The sequence below is a fragment of the Corticium candelabrum genome, chromosome 16, assembly GCF_963422355.1.
Source record: "Corticium candelabrum chromosome 16, ooCorCand1.1, whole genome shotgun sequence".
Lineage (NCBI taxonomy): Eukaryota > Metazoa > Porifera > Homoscleromorpha > Homosclerophorida > Plakinidae > Corticium > Corticium candelabrum.
The window spans coordinates 1,565,840-1,590,209 of NC_085100.1; the positions used below are offsets into that span (position 1 = coordinate 1,565,840).

Sequence of the window (24,370 nt, forward strand, 5' to 3'; positions counted from 1 at the left end):
CGCTCGAGAGGATGTGCGTAATCGAGTTTCGTCATGTTTGCGTTCATCTCGAGCCGGAAGTTCATAGATGTTCCCGCCCTGCCCCGCGGCGCCGCGTGTAAGCCATTCGCGACGTCGTGAGCCGCTGTTTCTTTTTGGACGACAGCAGGTCGGTCAATAAACATCCGAGAATGTATTTATTTTGCCAATGGGCGTCGTGTGCTAAGCGATTAGATCACGCGATACCGGGAAGGGCGGAACGAAGTACGCAGGCGCTTGGTGTGTTGATATCAGTGAGCGTACTAAATGATGTTGTTTCACTGGGTTGTGACGCTCCAGAAAGGCTTTTGTAAACGATTTTGCACTGGTAAAACGGAGTTTTTCGAGTAGACGATAAATTCGATATTCGTATTTTTTGTATACAGTGGCGAGTCCAACTCTTGCATCACTAAACAGGCAACTTGAATGCTTCTCGTGCCGCTCTCGCTGCTTACACGAATGGTGATTGAGTTTGCATCTGGTAGGATTCGGAATGTAGGCATAATGGCTCACATTGATGCTGGAAAAACCACAACAACTGAGCGTATGCTATATCTGGCCGATGCAACTGGCAGACTGGGCGGTAAGTCTAGTGGCTTAGCCTCGGGCTAGTGCCGTCATCTGGACGAATTCGTCAGGTTGAATGCGTCACATTTGCACCAACAGATGTGGACGACGGTGACACGGTCACAGATTACATGGATCAGGTGAGTCGTGCTCGTTTCTGTCTCAGTAAAAATTTTAATTGGAAATGAAGTCGAGAGGTATAGCCCTTTGTCCTTTATGTGGTCGCAAAACTACTCTTGTGGTCTATGTTTAGTTACTGTTCTGATTTAATCATCAATTAAGTCAATAGCTCTCTGGTTTGTTGGGTTCTGGTCAGAGGTATCCTGTCATGGCTTACCTGATGCATGTTTGCAGTCCACAGGATGCATCATAAACTGAGTGGTAAGGAAATGAGAAGAGGCTTCGGTTGATAAGAGGCTTGTGGGCGTACGTGGCTTCTGTTGCACCCCACTCAAGTAGACTGCTTCTCTCCACTTGTACTGCTTTATAATCAATCGAGGGTCGACTCTGGTGTCGTTGATCTGTACGATGATACTAAGTCGTGGACATATGAACGACTCGACTGGCAGCGAGTGATGCCGAAGTGTCTAGATGAGCTTCAATATTTTATAGGAACGTGCAAGAGGCATCACAATCACGTCTGCATCGGTCACGTTTGGCTGGTTAAATCACAAAATTAATCTGCTAGACACACCAGGTGAGGAGCCCGGAATAGCATCAAACTCATACAAATGAGTATGGAATGTTTATTTCATAAGGTCACATCGACTTCACTGTGGAAGTCGAACGATCACTCAGAGTTCTCGACGGAGCAGTGGCAATACTCGATGGTACAGCAGGAGTCGAAGTAAAACACGGATTTCAACTGTGGAAGTAACTAAGGGAGTGTGTGTGTGTGTATACACTGAACTCTTCCCTAGGCACAGACTCTATCAGTATGGAATCAAGCAAATCATTACGGTCTACCCCGATTATGTTTCATAAATAAGATGGATAGATCAGGAGCCAGGTATGTTTAGGTATGTCACAGCTGATTGTAATATGAGTATTCGTTGCATTCATAGCTTAGACCGATCCGTGAATGCCATCAAGACCAAGCTAAAGATAATCCCACTGGTCACACAGGTTTGAACCGTCTGATGTCACCCACACTTCATCATCGTCTTACTTCAAATATCTCATCATCGCAGATTCCGATGACAATTGGTCGCGATTTTACCAGAATTATTGATCTCATTTCATTAAAAATTCTAAAATGGCCCAACCAGTCACAAACTAGGAGAGACTTTGAGGTCATTCCGCTTGTACCCGATCAAGGTCAAGCATACGAAAAGTCGATCAATGCAAGAGGTGTTCTACTCGAACAGGTGACTAACGATCAATCGTCTCTTCGATTGCATAATGACTTGTTGACTAGTTGGCAGAAATAGATGACCTGATCATGGATCGTCTAGTGGCGAATGATTTCGATTTTTGCAAGTCAGACAGTCTAACTGTCGATGAGGTAGGCCGGCTCTTCCACGAATCGCTTGCCGCTGCATCCGCTCATGCATTCACAATGATCTGTAACAAAGGCTTCATCAGCCAATTGATAGACATTCATACAATGGGCTATTTCTTGCGCTCATTTGTGTTGCTAAATGGGAATCTCACTACTGGTTAGCAACTTTTTTAGATTCAAACCGCGATTGCAAGGGCTACCCTATCCGGATCAGCCGTTCCCGTTCTCTGTGGTTCATCTCTGAAAAACAGAGGCATTCAACCGTTGCTAGACGCCATAGTCCACTACTTACCGAGTCCAGACATGCTGACAAATAACGAAGTGTATGTAACCTGTTGATGCCTTTTGATCGTTTGTCACTCTTGACTTTGGTGTTTATAGTCCTGGGTATGCTCACGAGCTGTGCGCATTGGCATTCAAGGTTAGGAGCGGTATTGCATGCATGAGGGCCTCTGGGCATCATGTATATGCTCGCATACATTTTTGTCTCATTTGTGGCTGTTAAAATGTAGATCATTCACGACAGACAGCGTGGACCGCTTGTATTCCTGAGACTGTATGCCGGCACCATCACACCCAACATGACCGTCTACAACGTCAATAGAGACTGCAGGTCAGCATGATCATATTCAGACTCTGAATTTCTTTGCGCATGCTCGAGCCTTGGAACATATCACACTAATTTATTATTTTTTGAATGAATTTATTATATTTTATGTGAATTACTGTAGAAGAGTATATAACTAAATTTGGCCTACACACAGATTATAGTTAATAAGATATATAGTAAATAAAATTTTGATATTTATGAGGTGTTATAGAAATGTTTATAAAATTTAAATTTGATTGAAATTGAAATCACATTTAATGAAATAATAAACATCAATAAATAATAAATATCTAATAAATATCAATAAATAATAAATATTAATAGAATATCAATAAATAATAGATATTAATAAAATAACTAAATTTGGCTTAAGCGCAAGTGATATTGAATAAATGATATAAACATGTTTATCTTAATAAATTAATATTTTATATGAATTACTATAAAATATATAAATTTAGATTTGGATTAAGCGCAAATCGCATTATAAACAATATATAAAAATTATATAAAAAAAATTTTGAAAATTTTGGATGGATATTAAAAATTTAATATTTTCTATAAATTATACATTTAGATATATGTTAGTAATGGTTCGTATGCACGTTGTGGTGTCTAGAGAGAAGGTGACGCGCCTCCTGACCGCGTTTGCGGACGAATTCAAGGAAGTTTCCGAAATATCCGCTGGTAACATTGCAGTGGCGGTCGGACTGAAACAGGTGCATGCATGTCTTACTATACATCCTGAGGTCACATGAGCCTCGGCCTTCCAGACCCGTGTAGCGCCAATTAAAATCGAGCTACCGAATTAAATTGAATTAAATTTTTAAAAATTAAATTGAAACCGATTTTAATTGGCGCTGCAGCGGACTGGGAGGTCGAGGCTAATAACGGTCACATGTCACAGACAGTGACCGGAGATACCCTGGTGATGTCCGCATCCGCTGCATCCTTTGCTAGGAAAGATTTAGAGAAGGTCCGAGCAGCAGTGACTCCCTCTCAGTCATCAAAAGCGCACAGACCTATGCCATCCATGTTACCTGTTCTGGCCGGTTTGCAGGTGCCTGATCCCATGTTTTTCTGCACCGTCGAGCCGGCCTCTGCTGCTTATCAGAGAGGTGGGTTTGAATGCGTGGCCATGTCGATAGCTCAGCTGTGACAGATGCGACTGTTTTAGATCTGGATAATGCGCTTGTTTGCCTGTCAAGGGAAGACCCCAGTCTGCGCGTGTCTGTGGACACGGAACTCGCACAGGTGGGGTTCACAAACATCACTAATCGTCGTCTGTTCTGATTGAGTGGCTTGTTTGAAGACCGTGTTGGGTGGCATGGGAGAGCTGCATCTCGACGTCATCGCAGAACGGCTCAGAACGCAATATAAAGTCGACGCATGGCTCGGTCCGCTACAGGTCGCATACAGAGAATCCGTCAACAAGACGGCATCTCACACCGGTACGTTTGTACAGCATTTCCTCATACGATATCGCAGTTAAAACGTGTTTAAAAAATCGTTTTTATTAACCGGAGTGTCTGATGATTGACTAACTTGAGTGTAATACTATTGTTACTAGCGCTTGCGCGGTCACGGCCTGGTGTGTCGGTCACACTTCGAGTCACTCCGGCACCGGGTGTCGGTATGGTTGAAGGGATTGAGATGAGAAAAAATGGCGCGTTCTTACCGACGACGGAAAAGCTCTCCTCACACTACGCGAATGATGTTCTACGTGCTGTAGAGGAAGCCGTTGTGCTGGCCTGTTGGCGCGGTATCTGTTGATTTAGATTGTTGGAATTAAATGGTTCAGTTGTGTCTCTGGCAGGACCGCTGTTGTCATACCCTGTTATGGATGTTAGTGTGTTGTTGGTGAGCTTAGATGTTGCTCGTGGGACGCCAATTCCGGTGGTCACTGCGTGTGCTGCGGAGTGTACCGCAAGGGTAAGAGAGACACCCGCGCATGCATGCACACACTGACGCACACACACGCACACACACACGCACACACACACACACTGACGCACGCACACCCACCCACGCACACACACACACACACGCTGTGTTGGGGTGTGACAGACTGAGACAGGAAGTGCAAATAGACAGACGGACAGACATTGGTTTGTCACTTTTTCTATTTTTGGGACGTTTTGGTTTCAAGATAGGCTTCCATGTGGTAGACCAGGTAGTTTTAGGAAAGACGCGACGGATATGCAGATCGACACACAAACAGACAATCAGATGGGCAATAGTAGACCAGCGGGATACCTGGCGTGGTGTTCACAATCTATGCATGCGTTGAATAATTTCTACTAACTGTTTTCTGAGAATGATTGTCATGTTAATATGGAGTCATGCAGGGCAATGAAATGTTAGTGTTTGGGTTACAAGAAAAGTACCTGTCATTTGACATCTAGAAATAACATCGAAGGTGTGTGTGTGTGTGTGTGTGTGTGTGTGTGTGTGTGTGTGTGTGTGTGTGTGTGTGTGTGTGTGTGTGTCACTGTGTGTGTGTGTGTGTGTATGTGTGTGTGTGTGTGTGTGTGTGTATGTGTGTGTGTGTGTGTGTGTGTGTGTGTGTGTAAGAGTAAACCACGGATGAGAAGCCAGAGGACTCACAAGAGACAGACACGCCCTATGGACTATACATACATCCTACCAATCTCACAGCCTAATGGTTACATTAGTTGCTTCCGTAGGTTCTCACAGCTGCAGAAACTCATCTAATGGAGCCAATAATGGATCTCGAGGTTGCCATAGCAACCAACCCTGTCAAGTGTATCATATATTGACATCTCTGTAACTACACAGATCGTTGTAGGAGAGGAAAAGTTGGGCGTCGTGTTGTCTGACCTTTCTACTCAACGACGAGCAACTATCAGAGAAATTCAAAGCAGAGAAGACACACGAGTAATCCTAGCATCGGCGCCACTCGTAACATTGCAAGTAAGACAGACGAAACGCACCAAGTCTTTGTCTAATTCCGAGCGATGTTTGTTGATAGGGATACGCTACGAGTCTGAGAACGACCACGTCTGGTACTGCTAGCTTCACCATGCAGTTTTCATGCTACGCCCCAGTTCACCAACATCTCCACGACCAAACAATCCGGTCAATCAGAGGTTTCTAAATTCTAAAATCATAGTCTGAAAATACAGTACAGTACACGTGTACACAACAATTTCTAAAACATAAATGTTAAATATATAGATATACTACCATTCAATAATTATCTAGCCTCTCTTAACGCGCGCAGGCTAGAGGCTCCGCCCCAGGCTTCTAGCCTGCGCGCGTTAAGAGAAACGGTGCTAATGTAAACGTCAATACCATAAGTATTTGCAGCATTATGCTGCTGTATAGCATCAAAATTGGATTAAAGAATGGACAGGCACTTGTACCCGACTCCTTCCATTTAGTTCCGTCAACTCCACAACGACGAAACATCCGAGCACATTGCAGCCCAATTTCTCAGCAAGTTGCCACGCTGCGTTCATCGTGCCTCCCGTAGCGAGCAGATCATCAACAATCGCGACGTTCTGTCCTCTCTTCAACGCTTTCGTCTGTATCTCGAACACACCACTCCCATACTCCAACTTGTACTCAACTTTCTCTGTCGGTCCGGGTAGTTTTCCTCCCTTTCTGACCGGTACAAAGCCCGCGTGGAGACTCTGAGCGACGGCTGGGGCCAGCAGGAAGCCTCTAGAGTCCAGACCGACGACGGCATCGACGGTGATGTCCGGATGGTTGTGTCTGACCTCGTGGACTAACAACTCGAGGAGCTCACGGTACGTTGTTGGGTCCCGGAGGATGGGGAAGATGTCGCGGAAGAGGACGCCCTTTTGGGGGAAGTCTTTGTGCAACTCGATCATTCCTTTGAGCTTCTCGATTGTTGCCTTCACGTTCTGCATTACTGTACAGCAGTACGGTATTACGGTACCTGATACACAGATAGTGAAGTGAGATGTCCCGTATGTTTCGTTTGTCCTCGAACTCCCAGACGAAGAGCGCGAGTCCATGTTGCCTTGAAACCCCAGAAAACGCGACGCTTAAGTCTAAAGCCCTGTCCACACTAGACCTGCTGATTGCGATCCGATCGCGGGCTAACGAGCGTCCACATTGCACTTTGAAAACGATACTTCAGCTTCATTTTCGGTATCACGTGACTGATGACCAATGTGTACGTGTGGGTTCTTTGCTTGTGGAAAGCATTGATACAGCGACGCAAGGTGAGCGACGAGTAAGTGGTGATGGTAGCACATCCGGGGCTGCAATCCACACTGCGTCTGGGACGAGGCTACGCGTAGCGTACGTGCAGGTAACGCCCACTATTTTTAATTGGATTCAATCGAAACCACCTCGACTCGTACCCGGTCCTCCTCCTCGCGCGCGCTCCACGTGTTTTGGCACGTGCTTTTTGTTCCACTTGCCCTAAGAGTGGAACAAAAAGCACGTGCCAAGACACGTGGAGCGCGCGCGATGAGGAGGACTGGGTACGAGTCTACTCGCAATGTGGATTGGATTTATCGCGCGCGATCCAGTTGCAAGTGTGGACAGGGCTTCACTAGAATGTAGGTATGTCATTGTGTACATATACACAGATACATAATATGTCTAGACTAGCTAAACAAAACCATCATTGAGATTGCACTTTGTTGCAGTTAGGCAATTAATTAATTAATTATGCCGGTCATGCGTGGAAATTTGCAGTAAACAGTAACGCAACATTCAATTGCCACAGTTTAGCTTTTGGTTGCTGTGTACAACGGCGCTTTGCTTAAAGTTGTCAAGGAGGTGACTTACTACGCTACAGTCATTTGTCGTATGTTGTATTGTGGCGTCGTGAGTGCCTCTAACTACACAAGACCGTGTTTGTAGGACGCTTTACGAATTTTAGATATTATTTGCAATCAATGATTCAGTAAGTCATTTCTATGCCCAAACAACGTACAGTACGTACGTATAGCTCTAGACTCTTTCAAAGAAAATTACTCATCCCTAGAGAGCTTTACGTAGTCAACGTGCACGCATTACGAAGTTACTTTCTAGCTAGCTAGCGGCTGCGCAATCACGAAAAAGCCGAAAATTAGCCGCAAAGCTATACAGAAGAATTGCTCTTGCGAAAGAGCAAGGAGACTGCAATTTCTGTTGTGCATGCAGGACAGAAACAGCCCGTCTTCGAGCGGTCAGCCATGCACAACTTTATTGCACTTTCTATAGTATACCCTGCCCCGTGCACGTCGTTTGATCCACGCGCAACATAAACTCCACATAATGCACTATAGGAGCCACTTAATGAATGGTTTCACAAATGAATATTGTCGAAAGGATAGTTCCATGCACGCCTTGTTCTCTAAAGGCCTGTCCACACTAGACCAGAATGGATCGCGATCGGATCGGGATAGCGAGCGTCCACACTGCACTTTGAAAACGATACCTCCGCCTCATTTCGCTATCACGTGACTGATGACCGATGTGTATGTGTGGTTTCTTTGCTTGTAGAAAGCGTTGATACAGCGACGTAAGGTAAGCGAGAACAAAGACGGGTGAGGAGTGCTAGATGTTCCGACTACACGCGTAGCGTACGTGAAGGTAACGCCCACTATTTCTAATTGGATTCAACCGATCGCGATCCGATCGCGATCGAATTCACCTCGCGATGTGGATCGGACGGATCGCGATCCGATCGCGATCGAGTTGCAAGTGTGGACAGCGTTGCGGTTGGATCGCGATCGGATCGCGATCCAGTTGCCAGTGTGGACAGGCCTTAACTATTTTCGTGAAATTATATTCAGATCTTATTTCATGTTGCATTTCAGTCTATAGCATCACATGATGCTGCATGTCTAGAGAGGAGCAAATCTTGCCTGCAAGTTGTGCACGGCTCCGCTCGACTTTTTTCGTGCTTAATTATTGTTGTCGTGTATGTATATCTAGTAGTGAGGCGTGAGTCATTTGGATAGAATTTAGATACGGCCGCATGTGTTCTGGTTCTTCTGGACGTAGCTAAGACTCTTCTACGCAGCAAACGGTAGAGTTGAAGGTGCATGCATGTGCATGAGATGAGAAGCTGCAACAAACAGAAGACAGCTGGAAGCGGTCTATAGAGATTGCTCCTGTATACATGCACTAATTTTAACCTAAAGGGTTAGGGTTACTACGACTCTCGGATTGGTAAAAAACGTACAAGCCAAGCGCGAAATGTACAAAGTGCACCGCGAGATCTCTCGTTTGCGATCTCTTCTGAGTTTCAGTCAGAAAAGCAGGAGAGGTCTCGTGACCTAGCTCTTCTGAACTTTCCATGCATAATTTCATACGATGGTATTAGTGAAACACTTTCTTCGGGCATCTTCCCAAAGAGCTATATATTTAGAGAAGAGTTAAAGAAGCGCGGTCTACGTTGTTTGAGCAAAGAGGTCAATGTGCAGAAGAGACTTCGTGTATTTCGGCATGGAGTGTCCTAACTTGTCTATCGCTCACTATCTAGATAGCCATATACATGTATACTAGAGGCAAGAATGCAACAAACAACAAACGACTTCAGCGTAAGTCAAATTTCTTGACAACCGTAACCAAAATGACGTTCTATATACACACAGCAGTATCTTCACATGTTGCCCGTGAAGACTTCTCTTTGACAGGGGCGTGGCCAGTTGTCTTCACTTGCTGGGCCGCGACTGTCGGATTGCAAGCAAATCAGAGACTGATCCTACATTGTACTATGCGTCAAACACGTTCTGCAACCATGCAGCTCTCAACCTCAAGCTAAAAATTTTAGTTACTGCTCGGAGTATAAATGAATATGCTTATTAGCGCTATTGATTCCGGTCTTACGTTTGGTTTTGCGAATCGCTGCTAGGAGAGACAAACGTCTATCGGTCAAGTCTTGCTCTATGTACTTTGGAAGAATAACGACGAAACAAGGTCTGTCCTAATGGAGCTGCATCTGCGTCAAAATTCAACGTAATTCATTCGGCAACATGACCCATTCGGCGACATAAACTTAATTAATTTGCATTTTCGGCAACATAAAGTCTACTACTTTAGGGCACCTTTCCCAATTGCGTCATAAACAGCAAGCCGTGCATGGTGAAAAGTTTTTGGGAGGGCCTGGATACGCCCCTGCACAGCACCAAAGGACAAATTGTGGTGAATTCGAATTCAAGTTGTGCTACTTAGTAACTATCTATTGGAAAGTTCAAACCATGAGTGTTGCTGGAACGCTTAAAGATGCTTTTGATAGTTTGCGACCACACAAACTGTAAAGCTCACTTTTCCGGAGCCTATACTGTTTGCAATGCTAAGAAATTCGCCAATATTTCTGTTGACGTGGTTTTACTAAGCTTCGTATGCATTCATATTCTTTTTCCAACATTTCTTTCTCTACGCTAGTGACTACTCTGCTAGAGATGTTTGTTTGTTTGAAACAAATCTCTAACAACTTAATTAGGGATCCAACAAGAATTTTGTGGGAACTCTGTTCCATGGGTGCCGCTTCTCTAAGGCCCCTTGTCCTATCCCCATCCTTTCGCCTTAATCTGGTTTGCATGTGGTATGGTCCCTAGGGTCTGATCGTGTTTGCGTTACTCAAAAACCACAAAACAATTTGTCGACTTGAATGTCTAAAGGTGCAGGCTTGTAAGTACGAGTAGTTGAGAGTGTCAACTAGAGAGGTTGTTACCTCATCCATTCCTAGCGGCGGCTTCTATTGTTTGCCTATTTACTTAGCTGATGAGCAATTTATACACAGTCTAGCTGGTATACTGTAAGCTTCTTGCGGCCACGTGACAACGTCTAGTCTTGATGAGAGCAAACTTAAAGAAATAGTCAGAGTCAATGAATAGATTTTGTTCCTTTGGTGTATGCACACGTCTAGAGACACGCATGCGTGTCTAACATTGAATCTGTTCATCCAACATTGGCTCTAGCTGCAGCATGCAGTGCTGATGACGAAAGAATGATGCAAAGCATCTTGCCAGCTAGTGCTCGTCTCTGTATTGGACCATGACCAGTTCATGTGACAGGGCGGCTGCTCGCTTCATTTCACATTGCTGGATACAATTGGCAATAACAACTAAAGTTTGCTTAGTTAATTAACGCCATTTAACTGCGCACCTGCATGCTCGTTCAAGGATTCAATTGGTCTAGCAAATTTGTGGCCCCCACCCATTCAAAGGCTTCCTGAGGTTATGAACTACTTAGTGTGACTTGCTTTCTAGTTGATTGATTTCTAATAGCTAAGGGATGAACAGAAGTTGGTGTAGGTGCATTATCTGTTAGTACAGCAGTGGACAAGATAAGTTAATTGCTTCACATAGTGTATTACACATTTGTCTTGTGAAACTCTTTCCATCAAAGGTCATTGAGAGAAGTGACTGGTGCCTATTAAGACAGCCATGTAAACTATAAACACATGATTTTTGTAACAAAATGTATCAGGAATTCATAGCTCCTACTCTTCCTTCATGCAAATATACGATATATTCTGAGCACCATATAGTCAGAGTTCGAACACTCATTCAAGTTCTAAATAGAAAGACCTCTTGAAAGCACAAGAATAGTGGCCTTCAGTCATAGATAAGGAATTGAGTCCATTAGTCATGTCCAGAGGTCAGTGAAGGTGTCGTGTTTCCTTCATACCAACAGGCACCCTGTACAATGATGTAAACGATTAGAATCGATTATGATTGGCCAATGACTTATTGTAGTATTACTGTAGTGTGTGAGGAGTAAGGCAGTGGTTGGTCGTCAAATAACTGGTGATGACCGAGTAGATCTTCCCAGTTTGGAGTGCAGTCAGCAGACTGTTGGTACGGTGCAGCATTGAACATCTGTTGTTGGTAGTAAGCAGACAATGTATCAGAGAACTTTGGAGGACCGACCGGTTGCAGGTCACCAAATGAGCAGCCATTTACTGGCAGATTTGGAGTGAAAACTTCATTGCAGGAAGGCAGAGAATGAAGGAAAGTTTCTTTGGGTTGAGAACAGCTTGAAGGCACTGGAATGATGTTGATTGCGTTCTGCCTAAAATCCGTTTCTGCAGTTGTGATGGTTGGAATACTTGGCAGTGGAGGAAGGCAGCTTCCATCACTTCCAGGCATTTGACCTCCAGAATTTGAGCTTGAGAGTATGGTGGAGCCATGATCAACACTTGCTGACTGGCTGTGTGGAGAAGATCCCTTTCTCTGACTTTCTTCTGCTTTTTTCATTGCCTGCATTGCTTTCCTCTTGTCCTTGCACCGCTTGTTCTGAAACCAGACTCTCACCACTCGAGGCTGCAGACCTGTCATTTGGCACAGTTTGCTTCTTGTTGTGGCATCAGGCTTGGGATTAGTCATGTAGCATGTTCGAAGAGCATGCAGTTGCCTTGCTGTCAGGATCGTTCGAGCTCGAGTGGGCTTGTTGCCATTCAGTCGTTTTCCTGAATAAAAGAAACATAAGAGAACAAGAGAGTAGTATTGCACAAAGTATGGTCTTGATGCTGTTTCGTTATATTCAAATAATTCATATTGCTTTCATGTTTTCTAAAGTTTCGTTGAGGCCATGGATGTTTATGGTACAAGGAAAGCCTTGGAAACTGGAAACCACAAGGTTTCACTTGATACCTGCCAATCTGCTATGGATCAAATCTCAATCATCATTATGCGTGTCTCTTATACATACAGATAGAGAATTCTAGCTAGAAATGGTCGAGGTAAGGGTCTCTCTATTAGAAATGTTGTACATTCCATGTACTGCATGCCAGGGACATTTGTGAAATGGCATGGAACAGTAAATGTTTGTACAAAAGCCGTTAGTGTGACTGACCTAAATGTCTTGTACATCTGCTAGCCTATCTATCAGTTATTGTTACCATCTTGTTGTCTAGCAGTCTAGGGATGTTTACTACGCAACTAACGGTTTTCCTCCTGCTGCACATTAGACGCAATTTGCGGATTGACCTACTCACCAGATTTGTCCATCCCAACCAACGAAGCCAAACTGCACGGACGAACTGCATTGCTTCCATTTTCCGTCGACCTCTCAACCAGTGAAGAACTCGAGCAACTTGTCAGACTGTGACGAGAAGACATAAGAGAACTGGCGTCCGTCAAGCTCCCAGTACTCGCAGACAATGGCCTATGCAGATGCACCGGCTTACGCTTGCAGAGCACAGCGCCGGGACCTGCAAAGTAGAACATATCTCCACTTGCCGAGCTCTCCTGGCAGAGAGAGCAGATGAAATACGCTGCCTGCAAGGGCTCATGATAGGCTTTCATGGCAGTAATTGTGATCTTGTCCTGTCGACCACTTGAGACCAACTAAATGTGCAGCAACACTTTAAGGATACAAGACACCCCTAGACAGGAAATGGCGGTTTCATAATTATTCTGAAAACGCGACTAATGACGTCATCATTTAGCACGCAAGCAAATCCAGACTACAGCCAACACACAAGGTTTCGACAACCATTAGTCCCACACGAGCAGCAGTTTTGATTCAGTGCTGTTGAACAAGCCAAACTGCTGAGAGATTTTAGACCGGCCACTAGCATTCATGTTTTCTGTTTTGAGACGCGAGTTGGCTGTAGGGTTGCCATAGTGCCCTGGCGTCTCCTCCACCGCAGGCTCACGTTGCGGTAATCGATTTCGACCGCAAGCCTCACCAATATCGACTCTGTGTGGACGATCTAAGATAGCAAACTAATCAGTTGAAGTGATCAGCTAGCTATTCACATACACAAACACACGCGGTGTGAAATACATGGCTTCCGACCTGCTCTCCTGCAGTTGGTCTAGTGTCCAATTAAGATGCTTAACACGTAGTCACACTCTAGCCAGGCGAAATAAGATTTGAGCAAATGCTGTACGCAGAAAGTCTCTAGGACGTGTTTCATGGGTGAGGACAAGCGCATGTAATGAGACCATTTGATATGATCACGCACGTGTCTGTCCCATTGCTCCAGGGAAGCGACTGAGTGCACTCTATCGCCTAATCCGACGCCATTTCTTCTCTAGGTTTTAAACATGAATTCTATATATATGTATATGTATATATATATATATATATATATATATATATATATATATATATATATATATATATAGGTTTGAGCTTTTTGTATGCATGAATGGGTTGTAGGTTTAGGGTTCACAGTTCAACGGCAAGTAAACAACAACATCACCGGGTACCGGGTGTTTATAATTTCTGACTTTAATTTAAAAATTTTATATTTATATGTTATCTGGTGATAAATCTATCTAGCGGATTGGTGAAACAACGACGGCGATATGGTGCACTGCATGCGCTGTGAACCATGAATTCCGACAGGCCACCAGAGACGGTAAGGGGTGGGGATAAAACAACAACATCATCAATTTCGCCTGACTGTTTCCGGTTCTTTGACGGAAGTATGACGGAAAGGGAGGGGTGGCTAATTACCGTACACTGTAAATACATACTCACCTGTTTGCTTAGCCTAGTCAATTGAAAACCAACAACAAGAAATCATGTGGCCATGCAGTTGGTTGTGGGTAATTTTAGTTGTCATTGCACACACACACGCACACACACACACACACACACACAACACACACACACACACACGCTCGTAGCTCTGAAGCGACGGTGTAAACACAGCTTCATTTACTAGTTAATTAATCAATTTGCCTGTAGCACTGATAAGCAAGCAGCAATAGGTCATCTAGACATCAAAGACGCTCAAAATTGCAATAGTATTTGCAAGTTTTATCAGTACTTTCTGTTTTTGCAATATTGGCGCTTCTAGAGCATCAACATGTAAGGCATCGGGTGTTTCTATACTTAATTTTATTAATCAGAATAGACAGAGTTATGCACCACAATGAACGTCATAAATTGCGTAAATCTCGCAAATCTCAAAATGGCATACTGTCAAGTGCAAACAAATTAGCTGTCTATGTACCGATAATTGGATGGCTCTAGTCCGTCTAGTGAGGTAGTAGAAATAAATTAATTAATTAATTAACTCAATGTCATTAGAATGATTACAGTAATCCGGTCTTACATCTTTAATTAATTAATTAGTGCAAGAGCATGGCTAGTAACAGCAACAATGCACGTTTTATTACCAGCTGCGATGGCTAGCTACGGTCTTCTCAATTGTCTACTTTTCTTACAAGTGACTTGAACGAGAGGAGAGAAACACACTAGAAGACAAACAAATAAATCAGACTCTAACGCGCGCTATCACTCTAAGCAACTTTACTCTACTAGAAGTAAAGTAAATGTAACGTTTGTTCTAGACATCGGCACCCCCGACGTGTGTGGGGGTGGCTACGTAAGACTAGTGTGGGGGCACTTGCCCCATAGCCGCATGGTACCGCTGCCTACGTCTAGTTAGTGGCACACACCTGTGACCATACTTAGTGGAACTAAGGAGTCTCACCACTTCAACAAAGGATATTTGATAACTCGAACGCCTATGGCCACGTCCACTTTTCGCGCGCCCGTATGTTCACGTGACAGACCTGGCGTTACACGTAGCCGAGAAGAGAAGAGTGTAGCTTCACGTGACGACGGCTAACCACTCGACGAGAACAGCCTCTCCTGTCTACAACCCATTGACTTCTAGTCAGTGTGAATATCAATTACTTCGTATCCTCTCCGAGACACATTACACGCGTTCAATGACGTATATTGTTCTACCATGACTTCGCATGTTATACCGGCGCATGACGTCATTTTCCGATCACGTGACCAATCAGGCCTCCGCTCATACGACAACTGTCGACCACGGGGTTGAACCTTCCGCGCATCCTGCCCGCTATGACGCATTGCTCTACATGTACAACAGCACAAGAGGCGTCGACAAGCCGTGCACTTGTCAGTAGTGTCTCATGACGACGACTCCCGCGTCTACGTGTAGAATGAAGAACAGAAAACTGAAGGTGAGCAACACGTTTGCCGCTCATTCATCGCGTCTCTCATTTTACCGACACCTTCCACGCTTGTGCTCACAACCAGACTGCGCGCAATCAACGCGCCAGTAGAGCGACACACTGACAAGCGACTGTCGCAGCTCGCTTTCATAGAAATAGAAAGAACGTCCTAGATGATGCGTGGTACTGCCTATTGTGTGTACACACACACACACGCTCACACACAGGTTCATACATATGCATGCCTAGACTCCTACAGAAATCGCTCTCAGACTCTGCACTGACTCCCGTTCCTGCTCGAGCGTGTTGCCCATTGCCTCAACGCTTACCGTTTCTCTTGACGAACCTCGTTTCTAGCCGCGTAGAGTCTCGTCGACGTTACCCGACCAGATCTGGTCTAGCTCGACCGGATGCGCGGGAAACAACCTTTCGGGTGAATGCGGTTGCTTTGCTGTAGAAAACAAATTAACGTGTAAGGAGGCTAGTGTGTGTCGAGGCTGGTTTCCGATGTTTGTTTGTGTTAGACTTTCCTTTCGATTCGGACGTCGAACGAGTCGTTTCACGCCTGTTTTCCTGAAGCGGAGGAAACGGAAGAAGTAGTAGCGGGTGCGTGTACTCTGTGTGTGCGTGTGTGTGTGTGCGTGTGTGTGCGTGTGTGTGCGTGTGGAAAAATGCTTTGTCAGCGTCAGTGTTATCATTGTGTTCGTGTATGTACACGTTTGTAAGGTTTCTCTACTAAGAATGTTCTATTTATGGAGTGAGGTAGTTGAACTCTTGCATTCCTTATTGTTTGATTGCATGCAAGCTCTCTGTTTGTTGGTCTGCTTGCATGTCATGCAGCATGTGTCGACCATTGCTTGTATATTCCTGGTGCAGGTCTCTGTTGTGTCGTCTCTGTGTCTGATTTGTTCTATTTTCTTTTGAAAGTCTTATGTCATCCACTGAGCTCAGTGGACAAAGCATCATTTCAGTTTTCTGTTTGTATTGTCTGTAATATGTAACTCAAATCGAGCATTGCATGTACATGTATGGGTATAATACAAATATTATATAGGGTAAACCGGGGTAAACCAGGGTAACTCCCTGAGTAATTTGATACACACTGTATATTGCTACGTATGAGTGTTGTAGTCGCTTGATCTTACTACTGTATGGAGCAGTAGCCTTCTGCCAATCAGCATGTGGGTGACCATCTCTGAAATCTTAATCGTTCTTGAGATAATTTGGGACTTTTGTCGGTGCTGCTAATCTTCTGGGTGGGGCAACTTCGTGACAGAGTTTGGTTCTGGCAACTTACGACTTACGAATGGTTGTAACTATTGCTTGCTTGAGTACGTTTCTTTACTGCATCTATTGTGGTAGTGACAAGTAAGGCATACCTATTAGATCTTTCGCTGTACCCTAGGAAGTTGTTGTGCAGTGTAGGGGTTTTTGTTGCTGTAGCTTCGCCGTCCCGGATGTTCATTCAAGTAGCAATTGACTTGCTCATAATCCTACGTCAAGTAGTTTACTAATAGTAGAAGAGATTTAAACCCTAAACTGGAGGTAAGATGCTTCACGCTCGAACAGGGTTAGATATTCACGGAGTTACCCCGGATGACCCTACATAGTTTTACTTACATTTTTAGTATGTCAGTGCTCAACCAGGGTCAGTGGGTCTGGTTCATAATATTATTTTTTTATGTGTTGTGCTCAACCAGATCAGTCTGGTTTGTAGAGTCTATTACAAGTACCGGAAGCAAACCCTGCTGCAGAAGTACTTAGACCATCATGGCTGTCTAGAAAGAAGACATGACTTTACGAAGGATCCGAGTAGATCCCAGAAGCACTGTTTTCTGTAAGTGCTACAGGTTGTGATGACCTGGAATAATGTCCAGCCACCGTGCAATACCTGCGTGCACTGCCCAAAGCTCCCAAGACCACCGGAACCACCAGTGTTCGACAATGCCACATGCGGCTTATCTCCACTCGCAAGTCGCTGTACTTCGCCAACTTCTCAGCATGTTTCTTGCCAATGTTACCATCAGCAGGACAGCTGATATCAATAAGAAGACAAGTGTTTGTCTTCCTATTGCTGAGACAGATGTCTGGACGATTGGCTTTGATCTTCCTGGCAGTGGGGATGGTGGTATCCCACATCATAGTAATGTCATCCGTCTCCACAAGCCTATCAGGATGATGCCGGTACCATCTGCTCTCCACTGGAACCCCAAAATGGCGACAAACATCCCAGTGACTGATGGAGGCCACCTGATCGTGTCGATCAGTGTAGTCTGTCAGTGCCAAAGCACTACAGCCTGCCACAATGTGGTCGACTGTTTCCAGGCCTACACTGCACATGCGGCAAGTAGGACTGACATCACGATGTAGAATCTTGCGCTCATAGTACCGAGTCCGAAGAGCTTGGTCTTGAGCAGCAACAACCAGTCCCTCAGTTGCAGCAGGAAGATTTGCTGCCTTTAGCCATCCGTAGGTCTCTTTCATGTCCACAGGCGGTTGCTCAGTGAGACAACGATACTGCCCGTGCATAGGCTTCCCGCTCCAGGACCGCATATTATAGTTTTTGTATATCTACACTTTAACAACACTGTATAATAGTGATGTTTCTATGACACCTCTTGGTGCAGTTCCCTTACAGAATATAACAACACAAGACTAGTAGCAGACAGACCAAACAACACATTACAATAACTATCGATTAGGACTTGTTGAGAGTGAGGCCCACCTAAATGAATAGGTGGCGGCCATGGTTAATATGGTTAGTGTGTTGTCATTGTTTGTTTGTTTTGCTGCACTTAGGTGTGTTTTTGTTTTTCATGTTCTAGAAATAAAACTACTATTACTAGTATTTAGTTTGTTGAAATGTATCGTACTATGATTTATTCAAATATACTACTACTGTGAGACATACTATTGTATTGTCTTCAAGTCATACTATTTTGTGACAACTCGATGAGCAGAATTTGTTGTCTCTACTGTAGCATTCAATTGTGCACATTCGAAAGACATACTTCACCAAGGCAAGCTGTATGTCACCCCGAGTCATTTTTATTTTCATTCAAATATTTTTGGCTTTGAGGAGAAGGTAATAAGAATATAAAGAGAATTGCACGACAATTAAATGATGCCAAGTGTTGTGATGGTTGTGTGTAGATTACAATTGACTGTCACAAGATAACGTCTATTACCAGAGAGAAGGCTGCCTTGTTTTTTCCAACTGCTATTTTGGTTAGATGTGAGGAAACGAAGGTGTGTGTGATGTGTTGATAATGAACAATTTGTGGTGTGAGAGAAGACTGACAAGTTGTTTGTCTTGTAGTATTTGTTTGCTTCATTTATGAGTCGAGAGCAAGTGTACAGGCTGATGTTTAGAGTGTGGCAGAGTGTCTTGTTAGGAAATGTAAGTTGAATGCATATCCTGTGTGTTGGATAGAATGTTGTTTGCGTTTTTTAGTTGGTTTTGTGTGTTTCTCTTGTCTCAATATTGTGATGTGGTAGAATAACAGTAGAGCGGAAATAGAAATGTGTGATACTATTAATAGCATTTGGCTCTGGGGTTGTTGACGTAGGTCTGACTCTTGCACTGTGTGCATGAGTGTAGATATGAAATGCATTGCTAAAGATTCATTCACAATATCTGCCGGACATCAAGCTGGTTTCATCCAGTAAATGTGCTGCGTCATACCCTATGGCAGCCAGATTGCAGTCAGAGCTGAAGCTGACGGATAGAATTGATTAGATTTGGAAGCAGCCAGATTGCTACAGGAAGTGATGTAGCAGACACCCAAATGGTGCAGTTGCAGTATACACAATGAATGTTTACTCTTATTTTTCATACATGTAGCTTTGTAGCAGCAGTAATGTCACAAGCAGTAATGCCACAACAGACTCAAAAGTAGCATATTTCCTCATTTCTGATTGTCATGTGACGATGATGTATTGCATACAGTGTGGAAGGAGGCGCTAATTGTGAGCACCACCAGATGGTGTGTCTGGCATAGTCCAGCATGTCTCCAGCAGACTGTGAACCAGCCTTTAGTACTGACTAATGCTGACAGAAAAACTGACTCATGGCTATTGAGATTATGTAGTTGACCACGATTTTTAGTTGCAGTAGGTTGAACCACTTTCATTGTTCTTTCCTGCCTTGAAAGATCTGCAAGTATTTCTAAAACGCTTTTGATTGCGTAGCCTCTAAGTGCAGAAGAATTGAGTCAATCAAAGAAGTTCGGTTACCGACGTCTCGAGCGAGAGGTAACCCAAGTTAACGACAACAGCGGTGAAGACGTAGAACTCACTCGAAGCCAAAGCACAGATGATCCAGGGATCTTTGCCGAATCAGCTCCAACACACACAGAAACACGCCACAGAAGGACAAAAAGCGACGGCCACTCAATATCGTCATCTCAGAGTTTCGACGATAATTTCCACACAAGGCCTGTAATATCTCCTCTCCAACCTCGAATTCGTGTAAGCACAAGTGCATTGTCAGACGGTGAGCGAACGCCCAAACTCTTTACTAACCCACCACGACTATCACAATCTCTAAGTCCCGACAAACTACGAGTGAGTTTTGACGTTCGGCAAAGCAGCGATGCTGATTCTACGAGTGGCATGACACCATTTTCTGATGCGGAAGAAAGCAGGACAGATTTGTCTACCGATCAAGAGGAGATCGTGTCTCCGGTCACCAGTCAACGTAAAGAAGACAAACCGAAGAAAAAGAAAGGAAAGTTTACAAAGTTTTTCCACTTTCGTTTACCTCACAAAGAGATTGTGAGTCACAAAGGATCACACTCTCATGTCGAATCGGCTCTCAACATTGCACTTTCGTCTGCAGTTTCTGCTGCTCCGTGTGCGTTGCCCAAGAAAAGGCGTTCATCATTTCAACACTCGTCAACTTTACAAGCAACCGACAGCAATGAAGTACAAGAGCAGGCAGAATCGCAAGAGAGTAAGACATACAGTGCGGAAGAACAGTCGGGTGGGGAAACGAGTTTTCAAGCAAGATTGAAACGAATTCCACTGCAGATTAAACATAGAGTGTCAGGTAAATTAATTAATTAAATTAATTAATTAATTAACACGCATGGGATATACGAATGTAACCATGATACTATATGTGGGGATACGACAAGTGTATGTATTAGTTAGGGTAATCAACTTTTATGTTTGTACTGTATGTGTAATGAACAAACATTTTCATACCTTACTAACCATCAGCCATAAACAACGTAATAATAAATAAAAATAAATAAATAAATAATAAATAAAAATAATAAATAAATAATAATAAATAAATAATAATAAAAAGTGCTTCTGGGATCTCCTCGGATCCTTCGAAAAGTCTTGTCTTCTTTCTAGACAGCCATGATGGTCTAAGTACTTCTGAAGCAGGGTTTGCTTCCAGTACTTGTAATAGACTTTACAAACCAGACTGATCTGGTTGAGCACGACATAATAAATAAATAAAAACAGTAAAATAATAATAATAAAACAAAAATAGTAGAATAAAAATAGTAGAATAAAAATAATAAAATAAAAATAATAAAATAAATAAATAAATAAAAATAATTAAGTAAGTAAAAATAAATAAGTAAAAATAAAAAATAAAAAATAAATAAATAATAATAAATAAATAATAATAAATAATAATAAATAAAAATAAATAATAATAAGTAAAATAATTAATAAATAATAAATAAAAATATAAATAAGTATTAATAATAAATAAATAAAAAAATTAATAATAAGTAACTAGTAATAACAAATAAATATAAATAAATAAATAGTAATAGTAAATAAAAACAAACATGAGAGCTGATTATCTACTTTATAGTACTGCCACTCTGTTACCATAATGACACTGTAATTACTCAATTAATTAACACTCAAGCCATCAAGCATCCTGGTATGGGTTTATCCCTGAATTTCTATTGATTTCAATAACTGAACACTTAGTTTAATTAATTAATATAAAACTTATTACTCATGTCATTGTATGAGTTGTATATTTGCTGTGCTGCTTCTGTAGGTGTTTTACAATTTTTGATGACGAAGCTGCAGTCGTCGTTGTTTGCTTCACTTTTGATGATTGTCACCATTGTGTTGTATGTCAATTGTATCAAACAATGTGTTTACTGGGATATCATTATTGTGTGTAGTGTCATCTTGGTGTGTTGTTCTACTGCTCTATTGGCTTGTCAGATGACGAGGTTTGATCCCGTTCTTGCATCTGTGTACCCTCTTAGGGAGCTTTGCTCATCTAATGACTTACATAACCGCAGGTTGGGTAGACTGGGTTTTGTTGTTGGTTTATCGATTGAACGGTGATTTGCATTATAGATCGTCCAGTGTGGCAAACGTAGAAGAGATGACAGTAGACAAGGTACAAATGGTGTGTCTGCCTGTCTGTCTGTCTGTCTGTCTGCCTGTTTGTGTGTGTTTGTGTGTGTGTCTGTGTCTGTGTCTGTGTCTGTGTCTGTGTCTGTGTCTGTGTCTGTGTGTCTGTTCTGTCTGTCTGTGTGTCTGTTCTGTCTGTCTGTCTGTATGTATGTATGTATGTATGTCTGTATGTGTGTGTGTGTGTGCTTGTACGCGCACCTGTGGTGTCTGTGTGTGAACGTTTTGCTTGTGTATGTCTCATCATTACCATCCCTTTCAACAATCTTTATCCCCTTACAGCTAACCGCTCGTCTCAAATCTTTCTCAGTTCAGCCCGAATCCCATCTACCTACAAACGACGCACCAGAAACAGGAGCATCGTCAACCAAACCAACAGCATCAATGAAGTCAGTACACACTCGAGATTAACTTAACAAATTAGATTAACTAAATCGATCAAAATTATTGCTGAAGTAGAGATTTATCGCTCACTGCTGTATATAACCCAATGAACGTTACCCTGTACATACATACGTATATACACACAAAAATGCGGTGACACAAAATTTATTGTACATGCAGAAAACGATTTCTATTTCGTAGTTGCTTTCAGGACAATCAGTTTTATCATAAACAATAAATTTCAATGTTAATATCAATCTCTTCCCATCCCTCCTCTCCATACCTGTCACCATCATATATACTGCAGTCGTACTAAGTGGCGCAAACAACAGGCATCTAGTAGTCTCTCTACATACAGCGATTTGTCTACTCTGTGTCGTCGGATCGAATCTCACAATCCGTTAGATGTTGTGTCGACGAGATCAAGTTGTCGGTGAGGAACATGCTGCTTTGAGCGTCGAGGTGACTCGCTCTGTCTAAGCAATTCGATTTCATAAGCTTGCCGCTTGATTTCTTATAACTGCTGTCGCTGTCGGTGCTCGTCCAGGCACCGGTGAATACGTCGCTGTATCTTTCGTCGTCCGAGCTGATCATCAGTTTGTGTTCGTATGCATGGGTGTGGTGTTCGTATGCGTGGGTGTGGTGGGTGTGGCTTTTCAGGCGGATGTAGTCTATGTGTGTTGGCTCGTTTGATCGTCGACATTCGCCGAGTAGGTGAGCGACGAGCTCACGAAGGTCGGTGAATGTTGGCCGATCTTTGGGATGATTGTGCCAGCAGCCTCTCATCACGTGATATCTAAAAATGTTAAAGTAATTATGGAGTGAATAGAGTGATGTGATGGATGTGTGGGTGTACAGTTGGTTTGAGCAGGATGGAGGTCGTGGCATTCGGTAGCCTTTGCGTAGCTTTTTCATGAGACGTGAATCGGTGAATTCTGGATAGGGAGTCGAGCCTACATGAAAACAACATTTTAGTGTGTGTGTGTGTGTGTGTGTGTGTGTGTGTGTGTGTGTGTGTGTGTTTGTATGTGTGTGAGTGTGTGTTTGTTTGGGTGTGTGTGTGCTTGGGTTTTTGAATTTGATTAGTTTGGTTGGGTGGTTTGTGTGTTTGACTTACCAAGAGTTACAATTTCCCAAAGTAATACTCCGAATGCCCATCTGCACACAATGACTTCACGTGTTGAATTACTGGTGACACTCACACATACACATGCATGCGCGCAGCACACACACACACACACACACACACACACACACACACACACACACACACTGACACACACAGATGGACACACACACATACACATACACAGATGGAGAGACACAGACACATCAACAGATGGACAGACACAGACACACAACAGATGGACAGACAGACACATAGACACACACGCACGCACACGAGAGGGAGGGAGAGAGATGGAGAGATGGACAGACAGATGGACAGACACAGACACACAACAGATGGACAGACAGACACATACACACATACACACAGATGGACAGACACACAGACAAATAAACAGATGGACGGACACAGACACACACAGATGGAGACAGACACATAGACACATACACTGAACACACACAGATGGAGACAGACACATAGACACATACACTGAACACACACAGATGGAGACAGACACATAGACACATACACTGAACACACACAGATGGACAGATACACAACAGACAGACAGACACGGCACATAAGACACATACTCACATACAGAGACAAACAGATGGATGGACACACACACACACACACACACACACACACACACACACACACACACACACACACACACCAGTCCAATAGACAGACATCACTAGTTTCTCACACGTCGCTTTTGAGTGAGTATTCCCGTCTGAATATCCCCTCAGGCGGCATCCACCGTACGGGCAACGTACTGCCTCGTAACCTCTCACCCGGTCCATTCTGAGAAACATAGTGAGCCAAACCAAAGTCCGAGATCTTCACCAAGTTAGTCGAAAACACGAGAA

The 24,370-nt window shown here is 43.4% G+C and overlaps 5 protein-coding genes across 9 annotated transcripts in view; 2 read left to right on the plus strand and 3 right to left on the minus strand.

Annotated features, from left to right (window-relative positions):
* Positions 1-131: 131 nt before the first annotated feature.
* LOC134191858 (ribosome-releasing factor 2, mitochondrial-like) lies at positions 132-5,853 on the plus strand. 3 transcript variants are annotated; one of them, XM_062660484.1, is made up of 22 exons: positions 156-346; positions 405-435; positions 504-601; positions 685-725; positions 1,198-1,282; positions 1,344-1,432; positions 1,506-1,594; positions 1,650-1,710; positions 1,776-1,952; positions 2,003-2,089; positions 2,261-2,409; positions 2,468-2,507; positions 2,599-2,699; positions 3,316-3,415; positions 3,604-3,814; positions 3,874-3,950; positions 4,009-4,147; positions 4,267-4,458; positions 4,513-4,628; positions 5,384-5,434; positions 5,496-5,630; positions 5,689-5,853. In XM_062660484.1, the coding sequence occupies exons 1-22, from the start codon at positions 286-288 to the stop codon at positions 5,812-5,814; spliced, it is 2,256 nt and encodes a 751-aa protein (XP_062516468.1). In that variant the 5' UTR covers positions 156-285; the 3' UTR covers positions 5,815-5,853. The 3 variants fall into 3 exon arrangements, 2 of the variants coding, with proteins under 2 accessions (XP_062516468.1, XP_062516470.1); XM_062660486.1 differs by having other exon boundaries at positions 267-346; positions 657-725; XR_009971857.1 differs by lacking the exon at positions 5,689-5,853 and having other exon boundaries at positions 132-346; positions 5,372-5,434; positions 5,496-5,569.
* Positions 5,854-5,865: 12 nt separating this feature from the next.
* On the minus strand, positions 5,866-6,800 carry LOC134191859 (adenine phosphoribosyltransferase-like). Its single transcript, XM_062660487.1, has one exon. The coding sequence runs from the start codon at positions 6,698-6,700 to the stop codon at positions 6,047-6,049; it is 654 nt and encodes a 217-aa protein (XP_062516471.1). The 5' UTR covers positions 6,701-6,800; the 3' UTR covers positions 5,866-6,046.
* Positions 6,801-10,982: 4,182 nt separating this feature from the next.
* LOC134192652 (insulin gene enhancer protein ISL-2B-like) lies at positions 10,983-13,662 on the minus strand. Its single transcript, XM_062661400.1, has 3 exons — positions 12,631-13,662; positions 11,396-12,102; positions 10,983-11,332 (listed from the first exon to the last, which is right to left on the minus strand). Exons 1-3 carry the CDS (start codon positions 12,938-12,940, stop codon positions 11,276-11,278), a joined length of 1,074 nt encoding a protein of 357 aa, XP_062517384.1. The 5' UTR covers positions 12,941-13,662; the 3' UTR covers positions 10,983-11,275.
* Positions 13,663-15,439: 1,777 nt separating this feature from the next.
* Positions 15,440-22,623, plus strand: LOC134192651 (uncharacterized). Of its 2 annotated transcripts, XM_062661399.1 has the most exons (10): positions 15,440-15,589; positions 16,105-16,186; positions 18,562-18,665; positions 18,734-18,829; positions 18,900-18,980; positions 19,772-20,630; positions 21,615-21,690; positions 21,745-21,867; positions 21,926-21,968; positions 22,265-22,623. In XM_062661399.1, the coding sequence occupies exons 1-10, from the start codon at positions 15,539-15,541 to the stop codon at positions 22,391-22,393; spliced, it is 1,644 nt and encodes a 547-aa protein (XP_062517383.1). In that variant the 5' UTR covers positions 15,440-15,538; the 3' UTR covers positions 22,394-22,623. The 2 variants fall into 2 exon arrangements, with proteins under 2 accessions (XP_062517383.1, XP_062517382.1); XM_062661398.1 differs by having other exon boundaries at positions 21,615-21,867.
* A 104-nt stretch (positions 22,624-22,727) lies between these two features.
* Positions 22,728-24,370, minus strand: part of LOC134192650 (fibroblast growth factor receptor 1-like) — a 3,533-nt gene continuing 1,890 nt past the window's right edge. Inside the window, exons 4-7 of one of the 2 annotated variants that reach the window (XM_062661397.1) lie at positions 24,208-24,370; positions 23,484-23,524; positions 23,223-23,319; positions 22,728-23,162 (exon numbers count right to left, since the gene is read on the minus strand). The exon at positions 24,208-24,370 is cut by the window's right edge and continues 52 nt beyond it. In XM_062661397.1, coding sequence (XP_062517381.1) covers positions 22,733-23,162; positions 23,223-23,319; positions 23,484-23,524; positions 24,208-24,370 — 731 coding nt within the window. In that variant the 3' untranslated portion in view covers positions 22,728-22,732. Of the gene's footprint in view, positions 23,320-23,483; positions 23,525-24,207 lie in introns of both variants that reach the window. The other variant, XM_062661396.1, reaches the window with a different exon arrangement.

What these genes read in the sequence shown, in the direction of transcription:
- LOC134192651 (XM_062661398.1), top strand. Translation starts at nt 15,539, where the DNA reads ATGACGACGACTCCCGCGTCTACGTGTAGAATGAAGAACAGAAAACTG. An exon ending in AACGGAAGAAGTAGTAGCGG is followed by an intron (nt 16,187 to 18,561) that starts GTGCGTGTACTC and finishes TCTCTACTGTAG; the next exon opens with CATTCAATTGTGCACATTCG. An exon ending in TTTTTGGCTTTGAGGAGAAG is followed by an intron (nt 18,666 to 18,733) that starts GTAATAAGAATA and finishes GGTTGTGTGTAG; the next exon opens with ATTACAATTGACTGTCACAA.
- LOC134191859 (XM_062660487.1), bottom strand. Translation starts at nt 6,700, where the DNA reads ATGGACTCGCGCTCTTCGTCTGGGAGTTCGAGGACAAACGAAACATAC.
- LOC134191858 (XM_062660484.1), top strand. Translation starts at nt 286, where the DNA reads ATGATGTTGTTTCACTGGGTTGTGACGCTCCAGAAAGGCTTTTGTAAA. An exon ending in GAGGTGTTCTACTCGAACAG is followed by an intron (nt 1,953 to 2,002) that starts GTGACTAACGAT and finishes CTTGTTGACTAG; the next exon opens with TTGGCAGAAATAGATGACCT. An exon ending in CGCCACTCGTAACATTGCAA is followed by an intron (nt 5,631 to 5,688) that starts GTAAGACAGACG and finishes GTTTGTTGATAG; the next exon opens with GGATACGCTACGAGTCTGAG.
- LOC134192652 (XM_062661400.1), bottom strand. Translation starts at nt 12,940, where the DNA reads ATGAAAGCCTATCATGAGCCCTTGCAGGCAGCGTATTTCATCTGCTCT. An exon ending in GGTTGGGATGGACAAATCTG is followed by an intron (nt 12,103 to 12,630) that starts GTGAGTAGGTCA and finishes TCTTTTATTCAG; the next exon opens with GAAAACGACTGAATGGCAAC. An exon ending in CTTACTCCTCACACACTACA is followed by an intron (nt 11,333 to 11,395) that starts GTAATACTACAA and finishes ATCATTGTACAG; the next exon opens with GGTGCCTGTTGGTATGAAGG.